This window comes from Pelobates fuscus, chromosome 5 (genome assembly GCF_036172605.1).
Source record: "Pelobates fuscus isolate aPelFus1 chromosome 5, aPelFus1.pri, whole genome shotgun sequence".
NCBI lineage: Eukaryota > Metazoa > Chordata > Amphibia > Anura > Pelobatidae > Pelobates > Pelobates fuscus.
In genome coordinates this window covers 124927678-124951683 of record NC_086321.1, presented here as the reverse complement: position 1 = coordinate 124951683, position 24006 = coordinate 124927678, and the positions used below count along the sequence as shown (strand labels likewise).

At 42.6% G+C, this 24006-nt stretch overlaps 1 protein-coding gene across 1 annotated transcript in view; it reads right to left on the bottom strand.

The window, feature by feature from the left end:
• Positions 1 to 24006, bottom strand: part of CUX2 (cut like homeobox 2) — a 403117-nt gene that overhangs the window by 6915 nt on the left and 372196 nt on the right. The window contains exons 17-21 of the mRNA XM_063454230.1: positions 22905 to 23683; positions 22079 to 22238; positions 19948 to 20223; positions 1153 to 1341; positions 444 to 717 (exon numbers count right to left, since the gene is read on the bottom strand). Of these exons, the coding sequence (XP_063310300.1) occupies positions 444 to 717; positions 1153 to 1341; positions 19948 to 20223; positions 22079 to 22238; positions 22905 to 23683 (1678 nt within the window). The remainder of the gene's footprint in view (positions 1 to 443; positions 718 to 1152; positions 1342 to 19947; positions 20224 to 22078; positions 22239 to 22904; positions 23684 to 24006) is intronic.

The following is a 24006-nucleotide window of genomic DNA, read 5'->3' as shown; positions in this document are numbered from 1 at the left end:
ATATAAGTATTTTTTCCCTATGGATTTGTGGGCCTACAGAAGCTTGTTGCGAATCCCTGATAGATGATATCTCTAGCCTACCTTCCTAAATTGTTATACTCAGTTAATTTAGCTTATCCACAGCAGTTTAGTTATTAATCTGTCTTATGTTTTTTTGTTTTGTTTTTACTGTAAAAAAAAAATAATGTACTCACATTTTTACCTTTTTTATGTCAAACCTAACAACAAATGGGTTTAACATATATTACAATGCCTTAAAATAATTACAACACAATGTTCAAGGCATCCTGGGATGCTCCTTTTATGTGCATCAATGTAGAAAGCGTGTTATCGTTCTGGTAATGGCAATGCATATTATGTTCAGTTTTTATCATCACCTCTGTGCCATGTTTACACCCCGGGGGGGGGGGGGGGGGGGGGCAGTTGTACATTCTTGGCCTCACCTGTAATTATGAAACCAGTTTATAACAGTGTTGGTTTTAAGGTTCAGCTGGAAGGACAGAAGTTCGATAGTCTGCTGTGATGGGTATGGCTCTAGGAGATAGGCCTTTTTAAGGGCTTCTTTTTCTTCCAATCCAAGCACCACTCTGGGCTTTTTCATCTGCAGAAGGGTGTATTCCTGTGAGTGGAGGCTTGGACTTGCGCAATCCGTCCTAGCAATGGAAGACTCGCTGTCTGAACCGCCACTTACTAGTCCGTAACGTCGCTTCAGATAAGCTGCAAAAAGAATGAATGTTTATACACAAACTTTAAAGACAAAAAAAGTGCTTACAATGTTACTCTCTTAATTAACTCCAATAACTTACAGGCTTGTTTAAGAATTCAAAGTAAATTCAAAGGGAATTTCAAATTGAAGGCTAGGGAATAATCAGGGTTTTTTTCTGTCGCCATAGGTGACTGTTGTATCACTCTTTTGTTGGCTGTTGTTAAGCCTCGAGGACCCATAAAAAGCTGAAATGTTACATTGTCACCCCGGGTTTTTGAATAAACAAAAACTGCTCCAATTGAAAGTGTTAGAGATAATTTATTTTATTTCATTAACACATTGATGCCATGATGTGAAAACTCATTCGAAAGCCAACTTTTGAAATATAGAAAAGCAGTAGAGTATATAATTATTACATCATTTAAACTTGAACTGTGACAATTTACCTTTCTTTTCGATTTTCTTCATATCTCTGAGTTTTTCAATGTTATGTGGATCGCTTAGCCACAACTGCATGCGTACAAAGGGCTCCCTTCCCTTCAGGCTGAGCTTGAGCCATGGTTTGGGCCTAGAAAGCAGGTCCGACACAGAACCCTGAGTAAGACCCAAAATGCTTTCTCCAAATAACCGCTGGCCTTTAAAAAAAAGAAAACAAAATTAAATGCCGATTATTGCAATTGTCTCCTATATAAGATAGAATACATTATTATTCTTTTCTTGACTGAGACAGATTGCAACATCTGAATGTTTACATTTCAGCAAACGTTTGTATATACAGTGCATTCTGAAAGTATTCATACACCTTCATTTGTTCACACTTTTTTTTATGGTGCTGCCTTATGCTAAAGTTTAATTTTTCTTTTTTTTTACATAAATCTACACTCAATACCATATAACTACAAAAGAAAAAAAAGTTACACAATTGCAAATATCTTTAACAGAAAAGAACCGGAAATATTACTTTGAGTATGTCAGACCCTTAACTAAAGTATTTAGTTGAAGCACCCGTAGAAGAGATTACAGCCTCAAGTATTTAGATATCATTCGACATGCTTTGCACACCTTGATTTAGATAGATTCTGCAGTTCATCTCTGCAGATTCTCTCAAGCACAGCCAAATTGGATGGGAACTGTTGGTGGACAGCCATTTTCAGGTCTCTCCAGAGACGTTTGATTCGGTTAATTTCCAGGCTTGGCTGTGTGTTTAAGGTCATTGTCCTGTTGGAATGTGAACCTTCAGATCAGTCTGAGGTCATGAGTACTCTGGACCAAGTTTTCATTATGGATATATCAGTATTTTGCTGCATTTAGCTTTCAATCAACCCTGACCAGTCTCACAGTCCTTGCCACAGAAAAACTTGCCCCAAATGATGATGCCGCTGACCTGTTGGAATAGTATTGCGCAGATGATCAGTGCGTGGTTTCCACCAGACATGACCCTTTAAATTGAGGCCAAACAGTTCAATCTTTATTTCATTAGACCAAAGAATGTCGTTTCTCAAAGTCACTTATGTGCTTTTTATGCATATGCCAAGCAGCCTTTCATGTACCTTGCAGTCAGGAGAGACTTCTGTCTACCCAGTCTGCCAATTAAGGTCTGATTGGCGGAGTGTTGCATTGATGCTGTCTATCTGCATGCTTCTCCCATCACCACACATGATCTCTAGAGATTACCCAGAATGACCAATGGGTTCTTGATCACCTTCCTTACCAAAGAACAGGCAGCCAGCTCTAGGAATAGTCCTGGTTGTTCCAAACTTCTTCCATTTAAGAATTATAGAGGTCACTGTATTCTTGGGTGTCTTCAATGCAGCCAACATTTTCTCATAGTTTCCCCCAGATCTTTGCCTTGAAACAATCCTGCCTCTGAGCTCTGCTGGCAGTTCCTTTGACCTCTAGGCTTGGTTTTGCTCAGATATGCATTTAAAGTTGATATATATATATATATATATATATATATATATATATATATTTATTTTACATGTAAATGCATATCTACTATATAATAGTAGTAAGGTAGCTGCACTCACTGTCTTGTATAAAATCAAGTTTTTATTGATGTCAAAATTTAAAAAGTAGGATCAATGTTTCAAATTGACCAGATTTATTTATTTATAAAACATTTTACCAAGAAAGATACATTGAGATTTCTCTTGTTTTCAAGTATGTCCTGGGTCCACAAAACATTGCATTGTTACAATAGGGTACAATAAAATACAAAAACAATATTACCGTATATACTCGAGTATAAGCCGACTCGAATATAAGCCGAGGCCCCTAATTTTACCCCAAAAAACTGAGAAAACTTATTGACTCGAGTATAAGACTAGGGTGGGAAATGCAGCAGCTGCTGGTAAATTTCTAAATAAAATTAGATCCTAAAAAAATTATATTAATTGAATATTTATTTACAGTGTGTGTATATAATGAATGCAGTGTGTATGAGAATGCAGTGTGTGCATGAGTGCAGTGTGTGTATGAGTGCAGTGTGTGTATGAGTGCAGTGTGTGTGTATGAGTGCAGTGTGTGTGTATGAATGCAGTGTGTGTGTATGAATGCTGTGTGTGTGTATGAATGCTGTGTGTATGAGTGCAGTGTGTGTGTATGAGTGCAGTGTGTGTGTATGAGAATGCTGTGTGTATGAGTGCAGTGTGTGTGTATGAATGCTGTGTGTGTGTGTGAATGCTGTGTGTGTGTATGAGTGCAGTGTGTGTGTATGAGTGCTGTGTGTGTATGAATGCTGTGTGTGTGTATGAATGCTGTGTGTATGAGTGCAGTGTGTGTGTATGAGAATGCTGTGTGTATGAGTGCAGTGTGTGTGTGTATGAATGCAGTGTGTGTGTGTATGAGTGCAGTGTGTGTGTATAAATGCAGTGTGTGTGTATGAATGCAGTGTGTGTATGTGTGTGTGTGTAATGCAGAGTGTGATGCAGAGCCTTGGTGGGGGGTGGGCATTTTTATTTTTTAATTATTATTTTAATATTTCTTTTGTTTCATTACATTTTTTTATTATTATTATTTTATTATTATTTTTTATTTTATTATTTTTTTATTTATTTTTTTATTATTATTAATATATATAATTTTTTTGTCCCCCCTCCCTGCTTGCTAGCTGGCCAGGGAGGGGGGCTCTCCTTCCCTGGTGGTCCAGTGGATGGGCACTGTGTAGGAGGGGGCTGTGGGGGCTGCAGAGAGATGTTACTTACCTTTCCTGCAGCTCCTGTCAGCTCTCTCCTCCTCCGCCGGTCCGTTCAGCACCTCGGTCAGCTCCCAGTGTAAATATCGCGAGAGATTTACACTGTGAGCTGACAGAAGAGCTGAACGGACCGGCGGAGGAGGAGAGAGCTGACAGGAGCGGTAAGTAACATCTCTCTGCAGCCCCCACAGCCCCCATTGTCTGTATTATGGCAATGCAAAGAGTATAAGCCGAGTTGGGGTTTTTAAATAAAGTGCTGGTACTGGATCAGAGGTTATAGGAAGTGGGAACAGCTGGGGAGAGCATTCTGCTCAGGTAGGGTGGGAGCTTCCCAGAAAAGCTCTTAAACACAAGGCTGGAAAGATGAAGGGTGTGTCTGGATTCCAGCGACAACCAGTTTAGTTATTTTAGCATGTCACAATGGTGGGTCCTGTAATTACATTGTAGCACAAATAGTCAGATAGAGTTATACAATGTATTGAGTTTATAAAGGTGGGTTTGTGGTGCATATACTACATCCCCATAATCAATGATTGGCATCAGCATTTACGGTACAATCTTTTCCTTTACTGAAGGGCTTAGGCAGGATTTGTTTCTGTACAGAGCACCTAGTTTTGGATAAAGTTTAGATGCAAGTTTTTCTATGTGGAGGCCAAAAGATAGATTGGGGTATAACAACATACCCAAGTATTTGAAAGAGTGGACTGCGGTCAGGGTGCTATTTGATTTTGTTTTGATGGATAGATGGGAATTGTATAATTTAGGTACTGTTCCAAAGATCATTGTGACAGTTTTGTCAGTGTTAGGAAGAGTTTGTTTTTTGCGATCCAATTCTACCTCTGTGAACTGGTCTTGGAGCACAGCCTGAAGCTGCGGTAGATCGGATTTGCTTGCATAGATTACGGTGTCATCTACGTACATGTGTACATTTGAGGATTTGCAGACATTAGCCAGATCATTTATAAATAATGTGAATAGTAGGGGGCCGAGAATGGAACCTTGGGGAACACCACACGTGACTGGAAGGGGGATTGATCAAGATGATAGTCCTGGAAAAGTACTGAAACGTTAAACATTGATTCTACTTTTTAAATTGTGACTTCAATAAAGACTTGATTTTGTGGAAGACCGTGAATGCAACTACCTTTCTACTATTCTGGATATATAAAGGCTATGGCATTGCACCTGGCAGTTTGATAAGTATTAAATACTGGGTGCAGAGATTTCTAGAGCTATATAGACAGTTGTGTGCCTTTCCAAATCATGTCCTTTCAATTGAAGTTTCCACAGGTGGACTCCAATCAAAGTGTAGAAACATCTCAAAGATGGTCTAGAGAAATCAGATGCATCTGAGCCAAATCACATGAGTTATAGCAGAGGGTGGAAATACTTATGTCAATGTGATATTTCAGCTTTTCCTTTTTAAATATATTTTCCTAAATCTGTTTTTTTGCTTTATTAAATACATTAAAAAGTGAATGGGTCTGAATACTTTACGAATACTCTGCATATATGCATATAAGTATTTCTGTATATATCATCTTCCCTTCCTCAATGTACAGTTTGTAAAGAAGATTAAATTCTAGTTATGAATGCCTCTCCAGGGTTAGTACAATGATATAGTCGCTGATGAATTTCATAACAGTTGTTATCCTTGCAGGAGGGTTAAAAGAATCAATGGATTCAGAATTGTAACGGAACAGTTCATATTAATATTAATATTACTTTAGATATCTCCCCAGACATGTTTTTTTTTTTTTAACCAGGGAAGAGTTCTGTTCTTGTTGTTATGAATACAGAGACCTGGACTTTGCTTTAACTCTATATCGATAACAGTAATGCAGTATGCAGTGCTTTTTTGTCTGTTTATAAGCCATCTTCATCGTTGTTCTCCTGTTCCGTGTTACCCACCCTTCTAATTTGTTACTCCCTTTTTCCATCACATGCTGTGACCCACTGTACCCTCATCTGTGTTGGTGTCCCTGCTGTGTCTCTCGGACACTGCTGCCGGAGCCGCCAGCAAGCTCTTCAGCTGTTGGTGAATCACATTTCATGAGAATCTCCGTCAATATTTGTCTGGGAAATTTGTCTCAATTTGTCTCAAGGAGGTTGCGATTTACTAGTCCTGGTCATATAGTTGATAGGTACTTCGGCCTGCAGTTTCTTTTCATTCCCTGTTGTTCCTTACTCATCGCGTTATACTCTCCGTCTTACACAAAGTACACATATGAGATTATAAGTCATGTGCTCTAAAGACTGGTTCTTCACCCCCTTAAACTTAAAAATATTCATAAGCCAGACACCCTACAATGTAGTTATGCCCCTAGATTTACTTGCTAGCCTCTAATTACTCTTGAGCTGCAAGTTTGGATACAGGAGTCGCTATATTATAAAAGCACAGGACAGGTTATCCATCCCCCAACAGCATACTCTAAACCAGTGGTAGTCAACCCTTTTCTACCTACCGCCCACTAATGCATCTTTTTGGTTGAAAAAATTTCCTTACCGCCCACCAGTTTTCGCGCAAATGCGGAATATTTTTTAGAAAGGAGGGTGTTTTAAAAAAAAAATAAATGTACGTACATTTATCTTTTTATTTCTACTTAATGCAGGTTTATAAGGTTTTTAACTTTATAAAGTTTATCGAGAAAACAATAAAGTAAATTGAAATTACCTTTACTAGTGATTAATGAGATCCTTGAGGTTGATGCTGCAAGACTAAATATTTGATATCTGGTTCGATTTTCGTAAGGAACAAACGAAGGTCTCTTTCAGTGATATTCAGACGACTTCTCTGTTTGCGCATAATATGATTTCTCATTTGTGCGTCAGCTCATCTCCTCTCCCTCCTCAATTCCCCTCCCCACCTTTTTTTCCCCTTTTTTCTATTTTTTAACCTTCCTTGTAGCAATGCCCAGTAGGAAGGCTGAGCTAGGTAGCCCACTTACTATATAGTCCACTATAACGGACAGACACACGTACAAGACACACGTACAAGACACATACATACACACACACACGAACACACATACAGACACACATACACACGACACACATACAGACACACATACACAAATACAGACACATAGATACACACGACACATACATACACACACACACACGACACATACAGACACACACACACGGACACACACACACGACACATACAGACACACACGACACATATACATACACACATACATACACACACACATACATACACACATACATACACACACACACACATACACAAGACACACACGACACATACAGGAACACAGACAGACACACATACACACAAGACACATACATACAGACACACACAAGACACACATACCAACAGACAGTCACACATACATACACACACACACAAGACACACATATATACAGACACACACACACACACACAAGACATACATACAAAGACACACACACACACACACATTATATTTAAGTCACCCTCCTGTTTCCTACCTTTTAGATTCAGGAGGGTGACTTTCCCTGGGGTCCAGTGGTGGCTCAGGTGGATGGGAGTCAGAGTTCCCACTCTGACTCCCTGGTCTTCCTCCCGCGCGGCTCTCAGTTTTAGCTGGGAGGAGTGACCGGGGAATCACTTCCTCCCAGCTCTGCGATGTCATCACAGGGGGCCCGGTCGCGCTGTTAACGAGGAACGAGGAGGTAAGACAACTGCTGTTTTAGACGGCAGACCCACTAGGGGTATACCGATTGTGCGGTAGGCCCATAAGGGGTTTGAATTGTGTATGGAATCTGCCCCCTCTGTCGGAGGGAAGGAGCGAAGGCGCACCGCTCAATCGAACGCTCTTTAGTAAGACCATTTGATTTGGTTAGTCAGGCGGGGTTCTGGTGTAAATAGCCCTAGCCGGACACCGGTGTCTTGTCTAGACTAGCGTTCTAGGGTGTATATTATGTTCGCTAGGTCGGAGGGACCGGGAGACTAAGCGGCGCCTGTGTAAATTCGGTTCGCTAGCTCTCAACCTATCTTGGCTAAGTGGGAAGGCGTGTAAATTTGGAACCCACTAGATTTTTGATAGTAATCGACTAAGAGGCGTCTGTGTAAATTCGGTCCTCTAGCTCGCTATATGTGGTGCTTGGGCAGTGTGGCTAACCAAAACGGATGTAGATAGTTTTAGGTAGTCCATTCAAGGTACTGGCCAATAGTTTAGTTGGGAATTGTAAATGTGTTAAAGATTGTTAGTAAAGTGTATATCTTGTTAGATAGCGCGAGCTCAGCCGTCTAGCGAGAGTGTTAATAGTGTGTTGCTGTATCATAGTGCACGGTACCATAACCCTGTATATTTACTGACACTGTATATAAGTACTAATCACTGTCGTCCATTGCATGTTTAACACCATAACCACTAATAATTGTATTGTGACCTTAAATTGTGCTTTGACCTATGCTAACCGTACTGTAACCACTATTTGTAAAAGACGATGTTACTGGGGTGTGTTATAGACGGGTAATTCATATATAGAGAATTATAGCGTGGGTGACTGTATAGTTCCGCCAAAGGGCATAAATATTGATTATCTAGTGACTGGTGTAACAGCTGTGTGTGTACGGGAATTCCCTGAGTGTTTATTGTGTTATTGTGTACGTTTCACTTGGTAACCGTACCACGTGGTGCTGTTGCCAGAGGAAACGGGTGTGACTGTTGAATAGTACGCGTGCATAGTATTCGTTGTCAACGACGTTCCATTGATAAGTATGGGCGCGTCGGAGTCAACGATTCCGGATCCCTTAGGTTGTATGGTAAAGAATTTTAAAAAGGGATTCAAAACATGTGATTTTGGGGTTAAAATGTCTCCTGTACGGGCGGGGCCAGGCGGCCATGCTAGCAGGCTGCAAGTCACCACAGCTCCTGGAGAATTCAGCCAATATTGGGCAAATACCCACTAAACTCAGCCTGAAACACCCTGGAAAACCGTGGCACAAGTTCCTGTAGTGTCCCAGTGCAGCTAGAGCACCTGAAATCGGGTGGATCTGGGTCCTGGTGAGATGCTCAGGGGATTGGGGACTGAGGCCTACCCGGGAGGGGAGTGGAATAGACGGCCGCTGCCTCGCTCTCCATCCCGGCTGCAGTGAACCACAACGCGACTGGAGCCCTCCTGGCCCCGTTACACCCCCCCCCTTTGGACCGGTGGGGGTTATCCCGGTCCCCACCAGGCGGGCAAACACCCACAAGGCGCTCCTGGGCACCTCGGCACCAGCCGCCAACGACCGCCACGCGGCCTCCACAAAATGGCCGAACGTGCGATAACTGCCCCACAGGCCACTAGAGAAGAGCCGCACAGACCGCGCCAACTAGGAGCTCCTTACCCTAGCCTCCTACTTCCAAGACCGCAGACCATCGCCTGAGGCAGGCCCTGAAAAGCTGTCCCCCTGTAACAGCCAGGTCGTACCGCACCGGACAAGGTGATCTGATCGGCACAAGACCTGCAATCACCCCACGACTGGGTCACACGACCACATAGACCTACGGATATTGTGCCCAGCAGTATTTCAACAGGACCCAGTGGACTTGGAGAGACCTGCGGGGTGTATCCCCATACCTAAGAAGAGGATGCCTACTATTAAACTCCCACACAGTAAGCGACACGAAAGGCACAAACCGCAGAACTCACCGCAGGCAGCCTCACCAAGGGACACTCTGGCGGCATACACAGCTACATGGAGGGACTTATATCCTAATAATGTCACAGCCAAACATGCAATGCACAGCGGTCTCTAGCGCCCTGACACTCGCAGGGGATGACCCAATGCGCCACGATCTGCCTGGTGGTACTCTACTCTATAGTACTCTATCGTACGCTACTTTATGCTACTGCATCTTGTTATACTTAGTCTGACTAATAGCCCTAGCTAAGATACTTACTGTATAAAAATGTATGTACACCCAAGCAACTTATTAGATGGTTAGGGTGCTGTACAATGCTATTAACCTAAGTCAGACATGTTAATTAACTTCTGGTAATCGTAACTCATGCAAATGTAACTCGTATTTACTAACGTCCTGATCTAAGCTCCATTTTAAAATGTGCCAAAAATCTCAATGCTCCTACTGTCTATGCCTGTAAATTACGCTCGGGGAATGCTATTGGGGCACCACGAGCTTATGTGTTAATTACTCAAAGCACGATAAAAATAAAGAATTAAAAAAAAAAAAAAAATGTCTCCTGTACGTTTGGTCACTTTGTGCACTAGGGAGTGGCCTACTATGGTTGCGGCATGGCCGCCACGTGGTAGTTTGGATCCAACCCTGATACAGCGTGTACACGTGGCTGTGTCAGGTAGGCCTGAACTTTACGGACAGTTTCCATATATTGATTGTTGGAGACAGGCCGTAAACGACTCGCCAAAATGGATTCAGATATGCCACGAGGAGCAATGTCGCCTCATGGTGGCCAGGACTTGTTTGTCCACTAGGACTGTGGTTAGGCCCATTTTGGACACGCCCCCTGAGTCCGAGATCCCTTTGCCGCCCCCTTACTTCCCTTTAAGAGGAAATGACGCGAGTGCAGGAAGTTCTATACCCCTCCCCTCATTGCCCTCATCCACTTCCGCTTCCTCCTCCAGTACAGAATCCACCCCCCCTCGTATTAAACCTCCCCTTCCGGAACCAGAACCAACCCCCGTTAGATCTAAATATCCTGATTTGGCGCCACTTCAAACTTCCGGTCAAGCTTCTTCTAGCTCGGCTGGGAGTATTCTATTTACTAACTTTTCCCAAAATCAAGCTCCCACATCCTCATGCCCTATTTCTCCCCGACTGGAACCCATAACTGACGCCCCTCCACGTAGCCCCATACTAACCCGACAACTGACCGGTACCCAACAATTAAAACATTATCAGATGCCTCTTCGTCTGAATCCCGGGTCAGCCTATATCGATGCCGCAGGTCAAATGGCACATGCTGACCCAGTCTTCGTATATGTCCTGTTCACGACTACCGATCTCTTGAATTGGAAGACCCACAATTCCTCGTACACTGAGAAACCACAAGCTATGACCGATCTGTTCACCTCGATAGTTCAAACACATAATCCGACATGGGCTGATTGCCAGCAGTTATTAATGACTTTGTTTAATAATGAGGAAAGGACAAGGATTAATCAAGCGGCCATTAAAGCGCTAGAGGATAGAGCCCGTGCTTTGAATCAAGCCAATCCGGCAGCATGGGCCGCAACACATTATCCTAACACCGATCCCGACTGGAATGTTAATGGCGCAGATATGGTCCAACTTAAAGCCTATAGAGACGCTATAATTGCTGGCATGAAAGCCGGAGGAAAGAAAGCTATTAATATGTCGAAGACAGTTGAGGTGATTCAGAAAAGTGATGAAGCGCCCAGTGTCTTTTATGACCGATTATTGGAGGCATACCGCTTGTATACCCCCTTTAATCCGGAAGACGCAGATAATTCCTGAATGGTGAACTCCGCCTTTGTCAGCCAAGCTTACGGAGATATTAAGCGCAAGCTACAGAAGTTAGAAGGGTTTGCAGGTATGTCTATCACCCAGCTAATGGAGGTAGCGAATAAAGTGTATATGAATAGGGAAACAGAAAGTAAGAAAGAGGAAGAGCGCAAGATGCGTAAAAAGGCAGATATGCTAGCGGTAGCGATCGCAGGCGTAGATAGACGGGGCCCAGATAGAGGCGATAGTAGATGGAATAGGGAGCCTTTGAGTAGGAATCAGTGCGCGTATTGCAAGGAAGAAGGGCATTGGAGAAACGAGTGTCCGCAAAGAGAGCAGTACGAGAGAGACCAACCCAGGGCAGGTTACGGAAACTTTAGAGGCAGAGCGAGAGGTAGAGGAGGCCCCGGAGGGAGTAATGGTAATAGAGGGAGTAATGGGAACAGAGGAAGTGTAAGGGAAGATAGGTACTACCCAGCAGCGCAACGGTCCCGCGATAGAGAAGGTAGGGACTTTGTAGGATTGGCTGACACGGTCATGGAGGACTATTGATACCGACCGGGCTCCATCCCCCTTGGTCGAGCGGAGCCTATGGTCGACGTATCAATAGGGGGAAAAAGGAGTGCGTTCATGATCGACACTGGTGCTGAACATTCGGTGGTGACTGACCTAGTTGCTCCTCCATCTGGAAGAACTATTACTGTAATAGGAGCAACTGGAAGAAGTGCTGCAAAACCGGTTCTTAAAAGTCGACTCTGTACATTGGGAGGCCACGTAGTAAAACATCAATTCCTTTATATGCCTGAATGTCCAGTCCAATTGCTGGGACGTGATATGCTATCTAAGTTACAAGCGCAGATTACGTTCCTACCAAATGGAACAACATCCTTAAAGTTTAATGGACCTTCAGGTATTATGACATTATCCGTACCAAAGGAAGAAGAGTGGCGACTTTATACAGCGTTGACTAGCCAAAACCCTAGGAGTGATGAGTCCTTATTCAACATACCAGGAGTTTGGGCAGAGAACAACCCACCAGGACTGGCCCGCAATATTCCACCTATTAAAATCGAACTAAAACTTGGGGTTTATCCAGTGAGCCTAAGACAATATCACATCCTGCAGAAGGCTAAGAAGAACATCCAATCTTATCTGGATAAGTTCATACGGTATGGTATCCTAAAATTCTGTACTTCCCCCTGGAACACCCCATTGCTGCCTGTTCAAAAGCCCGGTACATATGAGTATCGACCTGTGCAGGACTTGAGAGCAGTCAATGATGCGGTTGTTAGTATACATCCAGTTGTGCCCAATCCATATAACCTGCTTGCTTTAATTCAGGGCGGGGCTACCTATTTTACAGTCTTAGACCTCAAAGATGCCTTCTTTTGCCTCCGAATTGCTGCAGAAAGTCAATGTATCTTCGCTTTCCAATGGGAAAACGCTGTAACGGGCTCAAAACGCCAAATGACCTGGACAAGACTGCCCCAAGGGTTTAAAAATTCACCTACCCTATTTGGTTCAGCTCTAAGTCAAGATTTATTGGATTTCGAGTCCATCCCAGGAGAGTGTGTATTGTTACAATATGTAGATGACTTGTTGATAGCAGCAGTTACAAAGGAAATATGTCAGCAAGCAACGCACGATCTACTACACATTCTCTGGAAGGCAGGATACAAGGTGTCTAGAAAGAAGGCTCAGTTGTGTTTGCCAACTGTCAAATATCTGGGATTCCATATCTCTGAAGGTCAAAGAATTATGGGGCCAGAGAGAAAAGAAGCTGTGTGCCAAATACCGATACCCAAGAATAGAAGACAAGTGCGAGAATTCTTGGGGGCAGCAGGCTTCTGTAGGATATGGATTCCCAGCTACGCGATACTGGCAAAACCTCTGTATGCAGCTATCAAAGGTACAGAGCACGACCCCTTCTTATGGACTCAAGAACAGCAAACGGCATTTGAAGATGTGAAGAAGGCTTTGATGAGTGCCCCAGCATTAGGTCTACCTGATCACACACGACCATTCTACCTGTATGTACATGAGCAAAGAAGAATGGCTGTGGGAGTATTGACACAGTACTTGGGATCATGGCAAAGACCTGTTGCCTACATGTCTAAGCAACTGGATGCAGTGGCCAGCGGACTTCCACCTTGTCTAAGAGCCGTAGCTGCAGCCGCCCTGCTAGTAGCTGAAGCCGATAAACTCACTCTGGGTCAAGAACTTTATGTACGAGTCCCACATGCAGTACAGACGTTGTTGGATTACAAAGGAAATCATTGGTTTAGTAACAGCCGTATGACCAAGTATCAAGCAATGTTGTGTGAAAACCCAAGAGTGCATTTAGAGACTGTAAACACCTTAAACCCAGCTACCCTTTTGCCACAACCTACTGAAAGTCAACATGATTGTTTGGAAGTAATGGATGAAGTATTTTCAAGTAGACCAGATCTTCGTGATTTTCCCATCCAGAACCCCGATGTTCAATATTACACCGACGGCAGTAGTTATGTGAAAGAAGGGATCCGTTATGCAGGATATGCAGTAACAACAATAGACAAGGTGATAGAAGCTCGGCCACTAGCAAAAGGAACATCAGCACAAAAGGCAGAATTGATAGCACTGACACAAGCGTTACAATTGGCTGAAGGTTTAAGAGTGAACATCTACACGGACTCCAAGTATGCGTTTTTAACCACTCATGCCCACGGAGCTTTGTATAAAGAAAGAGGACTATTGAATTCAGAAGGCAAAGAAATCAAGTACGCAGCTGAAATCCTACAACTATTGGAAGCAGTGTGGGAGCCGAGAGAAGTCGGTATTATACATTGTCGAGCGCATCTGAGAGGAGATGGTGATGTAACCAAAGGAAATCGGATGGCAGACAGTACAGCTAAGCGTGCCGCTGAATCGGGAAGACAGGAGTATGTGGGGCATATAGCTGCTCTTATACCAACTCCACTGTCTCAATGGACTCCAGTTTATACAGCTCAAGAAGAGGAGTGGTTAAAGACTGAACCTGGAAAGTATTTGGAGAACAAATGGTATCAGTTAGAAGATGGAAGAATAGTCATTCCAGCATCACTAGCGGTAGAAATTGTGCAAAACTATCACAACGGGACACATTCTGGGAGAGACAGCACAGAAGAATCTCTCAGAAAACATTTCTACATACCAAGATTGTCCAACTTGACTCAGGCCATTGTACGAAGATGTGTAACATGTGCTAAAAATAATGCAAGGCAAGGACCAGTAAAGCCACCAGGAGTTCAGTTTATGGGGGGGACTCCCCATGTCCGATTTACAAATTGACTATACAGTAATGCCTAAATCGGGTGGACATCGCTACCTGCTGGTGGTTGTGTGCACCTATTCAGGCTGGGTAGAAGCATGTCCTACTCGTACAGAGAAAGCAGGAGAAGTTGTGAGATTCCTGCTACGAGAAATAATACCCCGATATGGACTACCCTGCTCTATAGGATCGGACAATGGTCCAGCTTTTGTTCATCAGTGCCTACAACAACTGACTCATATGCTTGGTATAAAGTGGAGGCTTCATACGGCATATAGACCCCAGAGTTCTGGTAAAGTAGAGAGAATGAATAGAACTATTAAGAATCAGTTGGCTAAAATGTGTCAGGAAACCCAACTTAAGTGGAACGTTCTCTTACCCATAGCTCTATTGCGAATCCGCAGTACACCTACCAGAAGGATGGGCCTCTCTCCTTTTGAAATCATGTATGGGCGACCACCTCCCGTACTTGGTAACTTAAGGGGGGATTTGAGTCAGTTGGGAGAAGGAATTACCCGGCAGCAGGTTGTAGAGTTGGGTAAGACTATGGAGGAGGTACAGAAATGGGTACAAGATAGATTACCTGTGAATATTTATCCCCCAGTTCATAGTTACCATCCAGGAGACCAAGTGTGGATTAAAGAGTGGAATAATGTACCGTTAGGGCCCAAGTGGAGAGGTCCTTATGTTGTTCTTTTGTCTACCCCTACAGCGATAAAAGTAGCCGAAGTGACTCCGTGGATACATCACTCCAGGGTTAAACCAGCAGCAGTCGATTCTTGGCAAGCTACAGCAGATCCAGAGAATCCCTGCAAGATCCGGTTAAAGCGCACGACTCAGTCGGAGTGACGAGGAACTTTGTGGATTACAAATTTTATTGTTTCAAGGATTTGGTAAGTGAGTGAGAAGGCCATAATAAAGCCTGTCCGCTCACCGACGTATAGTATATAAGCCAGGAAAAGTCTCGAAGGGACCCCTGTGAAGACGAGCAGAACTCCATTCCCTGCAGCCCTTACATCCTGGAAGCTGAGGTGCCTTCGCACGGACGAAGACTGAGGATGACGACGAAAGATGTGTTCTTAATAATGTTTTTATATGTGTATTTTTATATTCAGGAAGGTAGAGGTACCGACACTCCTAGCTGTGAGGTATGCATTAAGACTACAAGAACAGGTAACCATATTTCCCAAACCCTAATTTGGCATTCACAATACGAGTGTAAAGGAGATGTATCAAGATGTAGATACCTAAATATAGAATATAGTGTGTGCCATTTAGGAGTAGGAGAACCTAAGTGCTTCAGTCCAGAATATCAACCTCGTACAATTTGGTTGACTCTCAGGAATGGAGATCCTCAGGGGACCCTAATTAATAAGACGGTATTAGAATCCGTACATTCATCAGGTGTTCTGCTATTTGACGCGTGTAAGGCGATATCAAGTGGTAGAAAACCGTGGAATGTATGTGGGGATCTTAGATGGGAGAGGACGTATGGGTCTAACGATAAATATATTTGTCCCAGTAGTAAAAATAAATATGTGAGTCCTAGATGCCCAAATAGAGATTATAACTTTTGCCCATATTGGTCTTGTGTGGGGTGGGCAACTTGGGGACAGACAGTAGACAAGGACATGATTGTGACTAAGTTGCCTACCAGCCCATATTGTAAGTCTATGGAATGCAATCCAGTCCATACACTTATAAATAACCCTGACAAGTTCTTAGATAAATATGGCAATTTATTTGGGTTTCAAATATATGGGACGGGTTTAGATCCTGGGACAGTATTGTTTATAGGGATAGAGACTGATACGGTATCCTCCCAGACTCATCAAGTATACCATTCCTTTTATGAAGAGATGAGCATAGATAATAAGATCCCCCATAATGCTAAAAACCTGTTTATTGATTTAGCCGAAAGTATTGCCGGTAGTCTTAATGTTACCAACTGCTATGTGTGTGGAGGTACTAACATGGGAGACCAATGGCCTTGGGAAGCAAAGGAGGTAATGTCCGGTTCTGAGGCAGTTGACCAATTAATATCTACACAAGCCGATTATCATATGAGTGTTAGAGGTAAATCTGAGTGGAGATTAAAGACCTCCATCATAGGTTATGTTTGCATAGCAAGGAAAGGAATGATGTATAATACTTCTGTAGGAAAATTAACTTGTCTAGGGCAAAAAGCTTATGATGATGATACGAAGAATACAACTTGGTGGTCGGCTTCAAATGTCTCAGAACCATCTAACCCGTTTGCTAGATACGCCAATTTAAAGGATGTGTGGTTTGACCTATCCATCACATCTACCTGGAGAGCCCCAGCAAATTTGTACTGGATCTGTGGTAAGAAAGCCTATTCGGAGTTGCCACAGGACTGGGAAGGGGCATGTGTGTTGGGTATGCTCAAACCATCCTTCTTCTTGTTACCTATTGAAACAGGTGAGACTTTAGGTGTTAAAGTGTATGATGTGAATCATAGGAAGAAAAGGGGACCCATAGAGATAGGCGCCTGGGAAGATAATGAATGGCCTCCCCAGCGTATTATAGATTACTATGGGCCAGCCACGTGGGCAGAGGATGGTACCTTTGGTTATAGAACCCCTATTTATATGCTCAACCGTATTATAAGATTACAGGCGGTGGTTGAGATCATTACTAACGAGACATCACAAGCGCTCAATCTTCTAGCGAAGCATAATACCAGGATGAGGACAGCAGTATACCAAAATAGATTAGCCTTGGATTACCTTTTGGCAGTAGAGGGAGGTGTATGTGGGAAGTTTAACCTGAGCAATTGCTGTCTTCAAATAGATGACGAAGGGCAAGCAATAGCTGAGCTTACTAGCCATATGGTTAAACTAGCGCATGTGCCTACTCAGGTATGGAAAGGGTATAATCAAAGTAGTTGGTTTGGTAGCTGGTATGAGTGGTTTGGAGGGCTTAAGGCAGTGGTAGGTGGAGTCCTACTAATTTTAATGTTGTGTCTACTCCTGCCGTGTCTTATACCCTTAGTAGTTAGGTCTGTGCAAAGCCTGATAGAAAATATAGCAGAGAGGAAGGCTGCTGCACAGATAATGCCAATTTATAAATATAAGGCTCTAGATCAGGGAGAACCAATGCAGGAAGATGAGTGTTGAAGATTCACATCATAAGATAAGTCTGGTCTGGTTCAAGGTAACTTGTGGTGTATGCAAACTAAGGTTAAGTGATGCCTCAAGTAATTGTGAAATATCAAGAGGCATCAAAGGGGGGAATGTGGTGGAATCTCGGTAAAAATACATTTAGTAGGCCGAGATTACCACGTGGCATGTGTACGTGCATATGCTGACGTATCGATCAGTTGGTTGCACGAGGCAAGATACGATCAGTAGTGTACGGAGCATGTGCAAGAATACAGGATGTAGTATTCCCCTCCTCCATTGTGCTGGACAGGCCATGCGGTCAAGCAGGAAGTTAATTCTTATTTGTATTGATTGGTCAAGAGAATGTGCGGGTGGAGCTTAATATGGGAGGAGTTATGTGCCTATATAAGGAGCCTGCACTATTGTCCGGGGCTCAGAACTTGCTGTATTTTGGTGACATTAGTCCCTCTGAGTCCCGATCGGTGATCCAATAAAGAATCTCTTCCTTCCTGAAGAAACCTGTGTCCATCTCTCTGTGCTTGGCTTCCGTCAGTTTCTCCGGTATCAGTATCATGGAACATCAATTTTATAAAGGAATGTACGTTGTCTGCAACAATCTCTAGATAGGTGGTACGTGTCAAAAGTAACAACCACATGTCAGGATCAAGGTTTCCAACAGAACATTGCTCAGAGCATAACAGTGCCTCTGCCGGCTTGTCTTGTTCCCAAAGTGCATTATGCTGCCAAGAAAATGTGATTCATCAGACCAGGCAACCTTCTTCCATTGCTCCACAGTCCAGTTCTGACACTCACATTCGCATTAAAGGCACTTTTGGTGGTGGACAGGGGTCATCATGGACACTCTGAGCGCGATGTTGCAGTCTCATATGCAGAAACTAGGATACACTCTGTGTTCTGACACCTTTCTACCATGCCTAGTATTAAGAATTTCTGCAATTGGAGCTACAGTAGCTCTTCTGTGTCATCGGGCCAGACAGGATAACCTTCGCTTCGGATAACCACGTGCATCAATGATACTTGGGCGCCCATGACCCTGACACTGGTTGTCCTTGCTTGCACTAACTTTCAGTAGGTACTACCCACTGCAATACCCCACTGGGAACACCCCAATAGACTTTCCGTTTTGGAGAGGCTCATGATAGCTATTACTATGTGGCCCTTGTCAAAGTTACTTAGATCTTTTCGCTTGCCCATTTTTCCTGCTTGCAACACATGAACTTCAAGAATTGACTGTTCTCTTGCTGCCTAATATATCCCACCCATTGACAGGTGCCATTGTAATGATATAATCAATGTTATTCACTTCACCTGTCCTTGTTTTTAATTTCGTGGCTGATCAGTGTACATTTCATAAAGTCACCCAGAGTAAGTGTATATGTCTGTCGGCTTGTCTGTGCATCTGACAATTCTTATCATTGGGTACACACTAGGTGTTGAAGAATTTTATGTGCTGCTGCATAATATTTGTTGTATAGAACAATACTGCAAAATAACATAGATTTACATTTGCAAGAAATTTGACTAGATGCAAGATTTGAAATCAAGTAGTACATGATTTAGCAGTTAATCAATATATTATTATAATTTTAAGTATCTCTGTACATCTACATGTATGAGGAAGGACTTAATTGTGATCTCTCTCCACCACAAATATGTCAGCCCCTGAGATGAGGTACTCCGAGAATAGTGCATGTGCTGGGTGAGGGCTAGCTGCTGTGCAATAGATTTTTGTGTATGGGGGCTGTAAATTGCCAATTACACAGTACAGCCACTGGCTCAATCCTACTTGACCTTAGATATCAGCTGTGCTGCCACTGTCAGAGTAAGCTGCTGCTTTCAAACAATGTTGACTGCAGTACAGTGCTCATGGCACACTCTTGAGGGTTTCATTTCCACAAGTTTGAACTCTGGTATAAATATATACTACTTTTAAATATATGCTATTTCAGCATCCTTACAAAAATCGCATAGATTATAAAAAAAAGGTATAGTTCACAATTAATATGCAGTTTCTATAGTTATTTTTGATAGCTTTAACCCCTTAAGGACCAGACTTCTGGAATAAAAAGGAATCATGACATGTCACACATGTCATGCGTCCTTAAGGGCTTAAGCTCACTTTATGTTTCATATCTCCACAAAAATGCAAACAAAGATTGCATGTTTATTACCTAAATTGTTGTCCGTTAACACATCTTTCACCCTCTTGGTAATTGAGTACGTGTCTAGTACTGGAGACATAGCCACAATTTCCTGAAATCCTGCTGCTGTATGTTGATGGGAGAAGGCTCTCCTACTTAGAGATGAAGCTGGTCTGCTCTCTGGCTGTTGATTTTCCTTGCTGCTCTCTAAGTTTAAGATATGCTGTTCAGGGGGACTCTTGTCCTGATCTGGTGAGCTTGGCGATGGAGATGGAGATGAATGAATCTCAGAGGGACTTGCTGTTCCTATAAAAACAAATGATAAGGTAAAACAAACTGCAATTTAAAGTAAAATGTATTCCAAACTTAGGTTACATAAATGTAGGTTCTTGTGTAGAGGAGACAGACATGCAAGGAAAGTTCTCTGCATAGCAACAGTGTCAAATACTATTCCATTACACACTCAGTCCAAACAACATTGAATTTCATCTCAACAATATTATTTTTATTATTTTTTTTTTTTTTAATACCTTTAATACCTTTAATATATTGATAATTTTATACATAATTAGAACCTTGGTTGCATGTACGTTTTTCTGGATAGCCATTTTTTTGCAAGTTCCTCAAAACACTGAAGATCTCAGATGGGTGATCTCAGATAGGGCTCAAACATATGAGGAATTCTTTATCTTCCAGGATGAAATCAGTTATTTACAGAAGTTACAATGAGAACTTGCTAGTGACTAGACATCCCTGACTACATATCATACACATCCCCTCATAAGCATCTACTTACAAACAGAACAAAAAAGTAAACATGGATGTTTAAAAACCCCTTATGGACACAACTTCTGGAATAAAAGGGAATCATGAAGGAATATTTCCGTCATGTGTCCTTAAGGGGTTAATATTTTCCCTCTGTTTACTATTTTGCTTGTTTAATCTTATGCATTTTAGGCACATCTTTCATATTTAGTACCGTGAAGCTCACAAGTGATTCATCTCTATGGACTTCTGTCTAGATATGAGGATAATACCAGTAAACCAGATGGATTTTAGCAATGTCTTTTCATTTAAGTTAGTATCAAGTGACCTTAATTTTGACAGTTAAAGGACCACTATAGGCACCCAGACCACTTCAGCTCAATGAAGTGGTCTGGGTGCCAGGTCCATATAGTGTTAACCCTGCAGCTGTAGATAAACTGCTATGTTTACACTAGGGTTATTCCAGCCTCTAGTGACTGTCTCACTGACAGCCACTAGAGGCCGCTTCCGTGATTCTCACTGTGAAAATCACAGTGAGAAGACGCTGACGTTCATAGAAAAGCATTGATTTCCTATGGATTGTCCGAATGCGCTCGCGGCTCTTGCCGCGCATGCGCATTCCTTGCTGTCGTCGGGAGGAGGAAGAGAGTTCCCCAGCGCCGAGGGAGCCTGGCGCTGGAGAAAGGTAAGTGGATAACCCCTTCACCCCCTCCAGCCCAACGAGAGAGGGACCCTGAGGTTGGGGGGGACCTAAAGACCCTATAGTGCCAGGAAAACAAGTTTGTTTTCCTGGAACTATAGTGGTCCTTTAAACAGAGACCAGCTAGAGTTTTGCAATGGCAAATGTCATTCTTGTCAATCTTCCATGAGCTTCCAGAGACCAGTACACAAGTCAGCACTATTAAAGTCTGTCTTTCAAATGAAAATGAAATGGCTTTACATTGCAGTTTTATTCTCTAGATAGTAAGAGTCACACTGACTGCAAGTCCACACATTACAATTTATAAATACATCCATTTTTTTTGCCTCTACTAGCGTTTATAGCTGGCATCAGCAAAGAGGTCTATCAATATGGCTGCCGTGGCAAATGAACACATATTCCATCAATGTGGAAATGATGTTTGTGTGTTTACACAATGTCTTGTAGGCAGGCCTTGCATTCACCGTGGTGGTTATCTTGGAAATAGAGGGAGAAAACATTCAATGACAAAGTGGTAATGACAAAGTGCTGATTACTGATCCATATTTGCAAAACATTGCTTTGTGTTTTAACCCAAATTCCCACCACCAGTAGAAAACTCATTGGTTATAGAGCTGCTTTAACAAGGCCAATCTCCTTAACATGAATATCACAGACTTCTAGGATCCACAGCTACGGTGTAAATCCCCAATGTACCTTGTGACAGGGTTGGTTGCTGTGCGATCCCTTGGCCAAGCTGGTCAGTCAGCCATAGTTGCATACGAATGAATGGCTCACGGCCCTTCTGGGTCAGCTTACTCCAAGGTTTAGGTCTGGACAGCATGTCGCTCACACTGCCTTGCGACAATCCAAGCACCTGAGTGGAATCAAAGGGTGTATATAATATTCCTTTAAGAGTTATCATCCACATCCTTGGCTGCAAAACATAACCAGTCTATTCTGCTCTTTTCACAATAAAACCTCAAATTTTCCATCTGTCTAGTTTTTCCTTACATATGATCTCTGACTCTTTCCCTCAGTCTCTTTTTTCAAATGTTCCATCATAATCAGAGGATTACAAATCATGCCACTAATCAACCTATTATATCCACAGTTCAGCAAACACATCTGTTTTCTTAATAGACTGCTACAAGCCCTGTGTATAATGTACAAGAATCTTCCTCTTACTGTATCATTTAGAGTGCCAATCTATTTAGCTAGAGTGTTCTGGGAGTACTCACGCTACGGTGCTCCAAAACAGACAAATCCGGTGACACAAAAAAGTAGGTTTGGGCACACTCGGTAGTATCAAGACGTGACAAAGGCTCAGGGGAGCAGAAACATTGTCTAAATGTTTGTACTCCACAATAAAGCCTACCTGCTGAAGAAACTATTGGGTGTGTCCAAACCTACTTTTTTGTATCTAGCTAGAGTGACACACAGTAACGTTAAAAATAGCTTGGTAATATTTAATATTCATTATTTTAAACTATTCAATTTTTGAATATGAACAAATTTGTTATTTTTGTATTTTTTGTAATACCTTTTCTCCAAAGATTCTCTGGCAGATCCCATTCTTTGCCAATTTTTCTTTGACTTGTCTGGTGAGATCCAATGTGTCTACTTCTCTGTACATGTACATCTCATACTGCTCTGGAGTCAAAGGGGGCACAGTGGGCTTCAGATTTCTCGGGACGTAAGCAGGATAGTAAGAAAGATGACCAATGTTTGGCTGATCGAGACTACCAGCTTCTGTCTTAATCTCTACTGCTTTGTGTGCTTCTTCTCCAGTCCTTATATCTTCCTCATTGGGGGTAGACTCGCCATTTTCTGCTCTTTTCCATAGTCTACCATTAACTGTGCTGGAGTAACTTGAAGATGAGGATGACAATGATGGTGAGATGGAGGTGAATGGACGGCCTAGGAGGTTTCTGTCTGCAGCCCAGTGTTGGTCAAAGTACGACCCAGCATCTCCAATTTCTGACTTTACTTTCCGTATAATGCTCTGTACGAAAGCTGCAGGTGATAGCACACTCAGAGGAGTCTGTGTAGAGCTGGTGCTTGTGCTCATTAAAAAGCCATTGTCTTCTTGTTTAATGTACATGTGAGTTGTGTTGTGAGTGGATGGAGTGAGGACAGAACGTTCAGCTGGGGGTGTGGGGACCGATCTATGGCTACTCCCAGTCTCTATTTCCTGCAGAGCTTGCTGCTGAGCTTGCATTTCCCGCCTTGCCTGCTCCAAAATATTCTTAATTGCATCCTCAGAACCATTGCTTGTGCTGGAAGATGACGATAAAGGGGCATTGCTACCTTTTGTTTCACCTGTTTAAAAAAAAAAAAAAAGGTAAAAAAATCTCACTGAAGATTTATAACTACATTTCTAGTGTATTTATTCTACTGCAGTAGCACTTGTGAAAAAATAAATTCAGATTAGGCCGTAAAGAACACAGACACATACTGCCCCGCTACAGTCTGTAATGAATGCTGCCGCCAGACTGATTTTTCTCTCTAGTCGGTCATTCTCACACCTCACCCCTCTGTCAGTCCTTACATTGGCTTCCTGTAGCCAGTAGGAGTCAATTCAAAGTGCTAACCCATACCTATAAAGCACCGAATAATCTTAGCCCCTCTTATATCTCCTCACA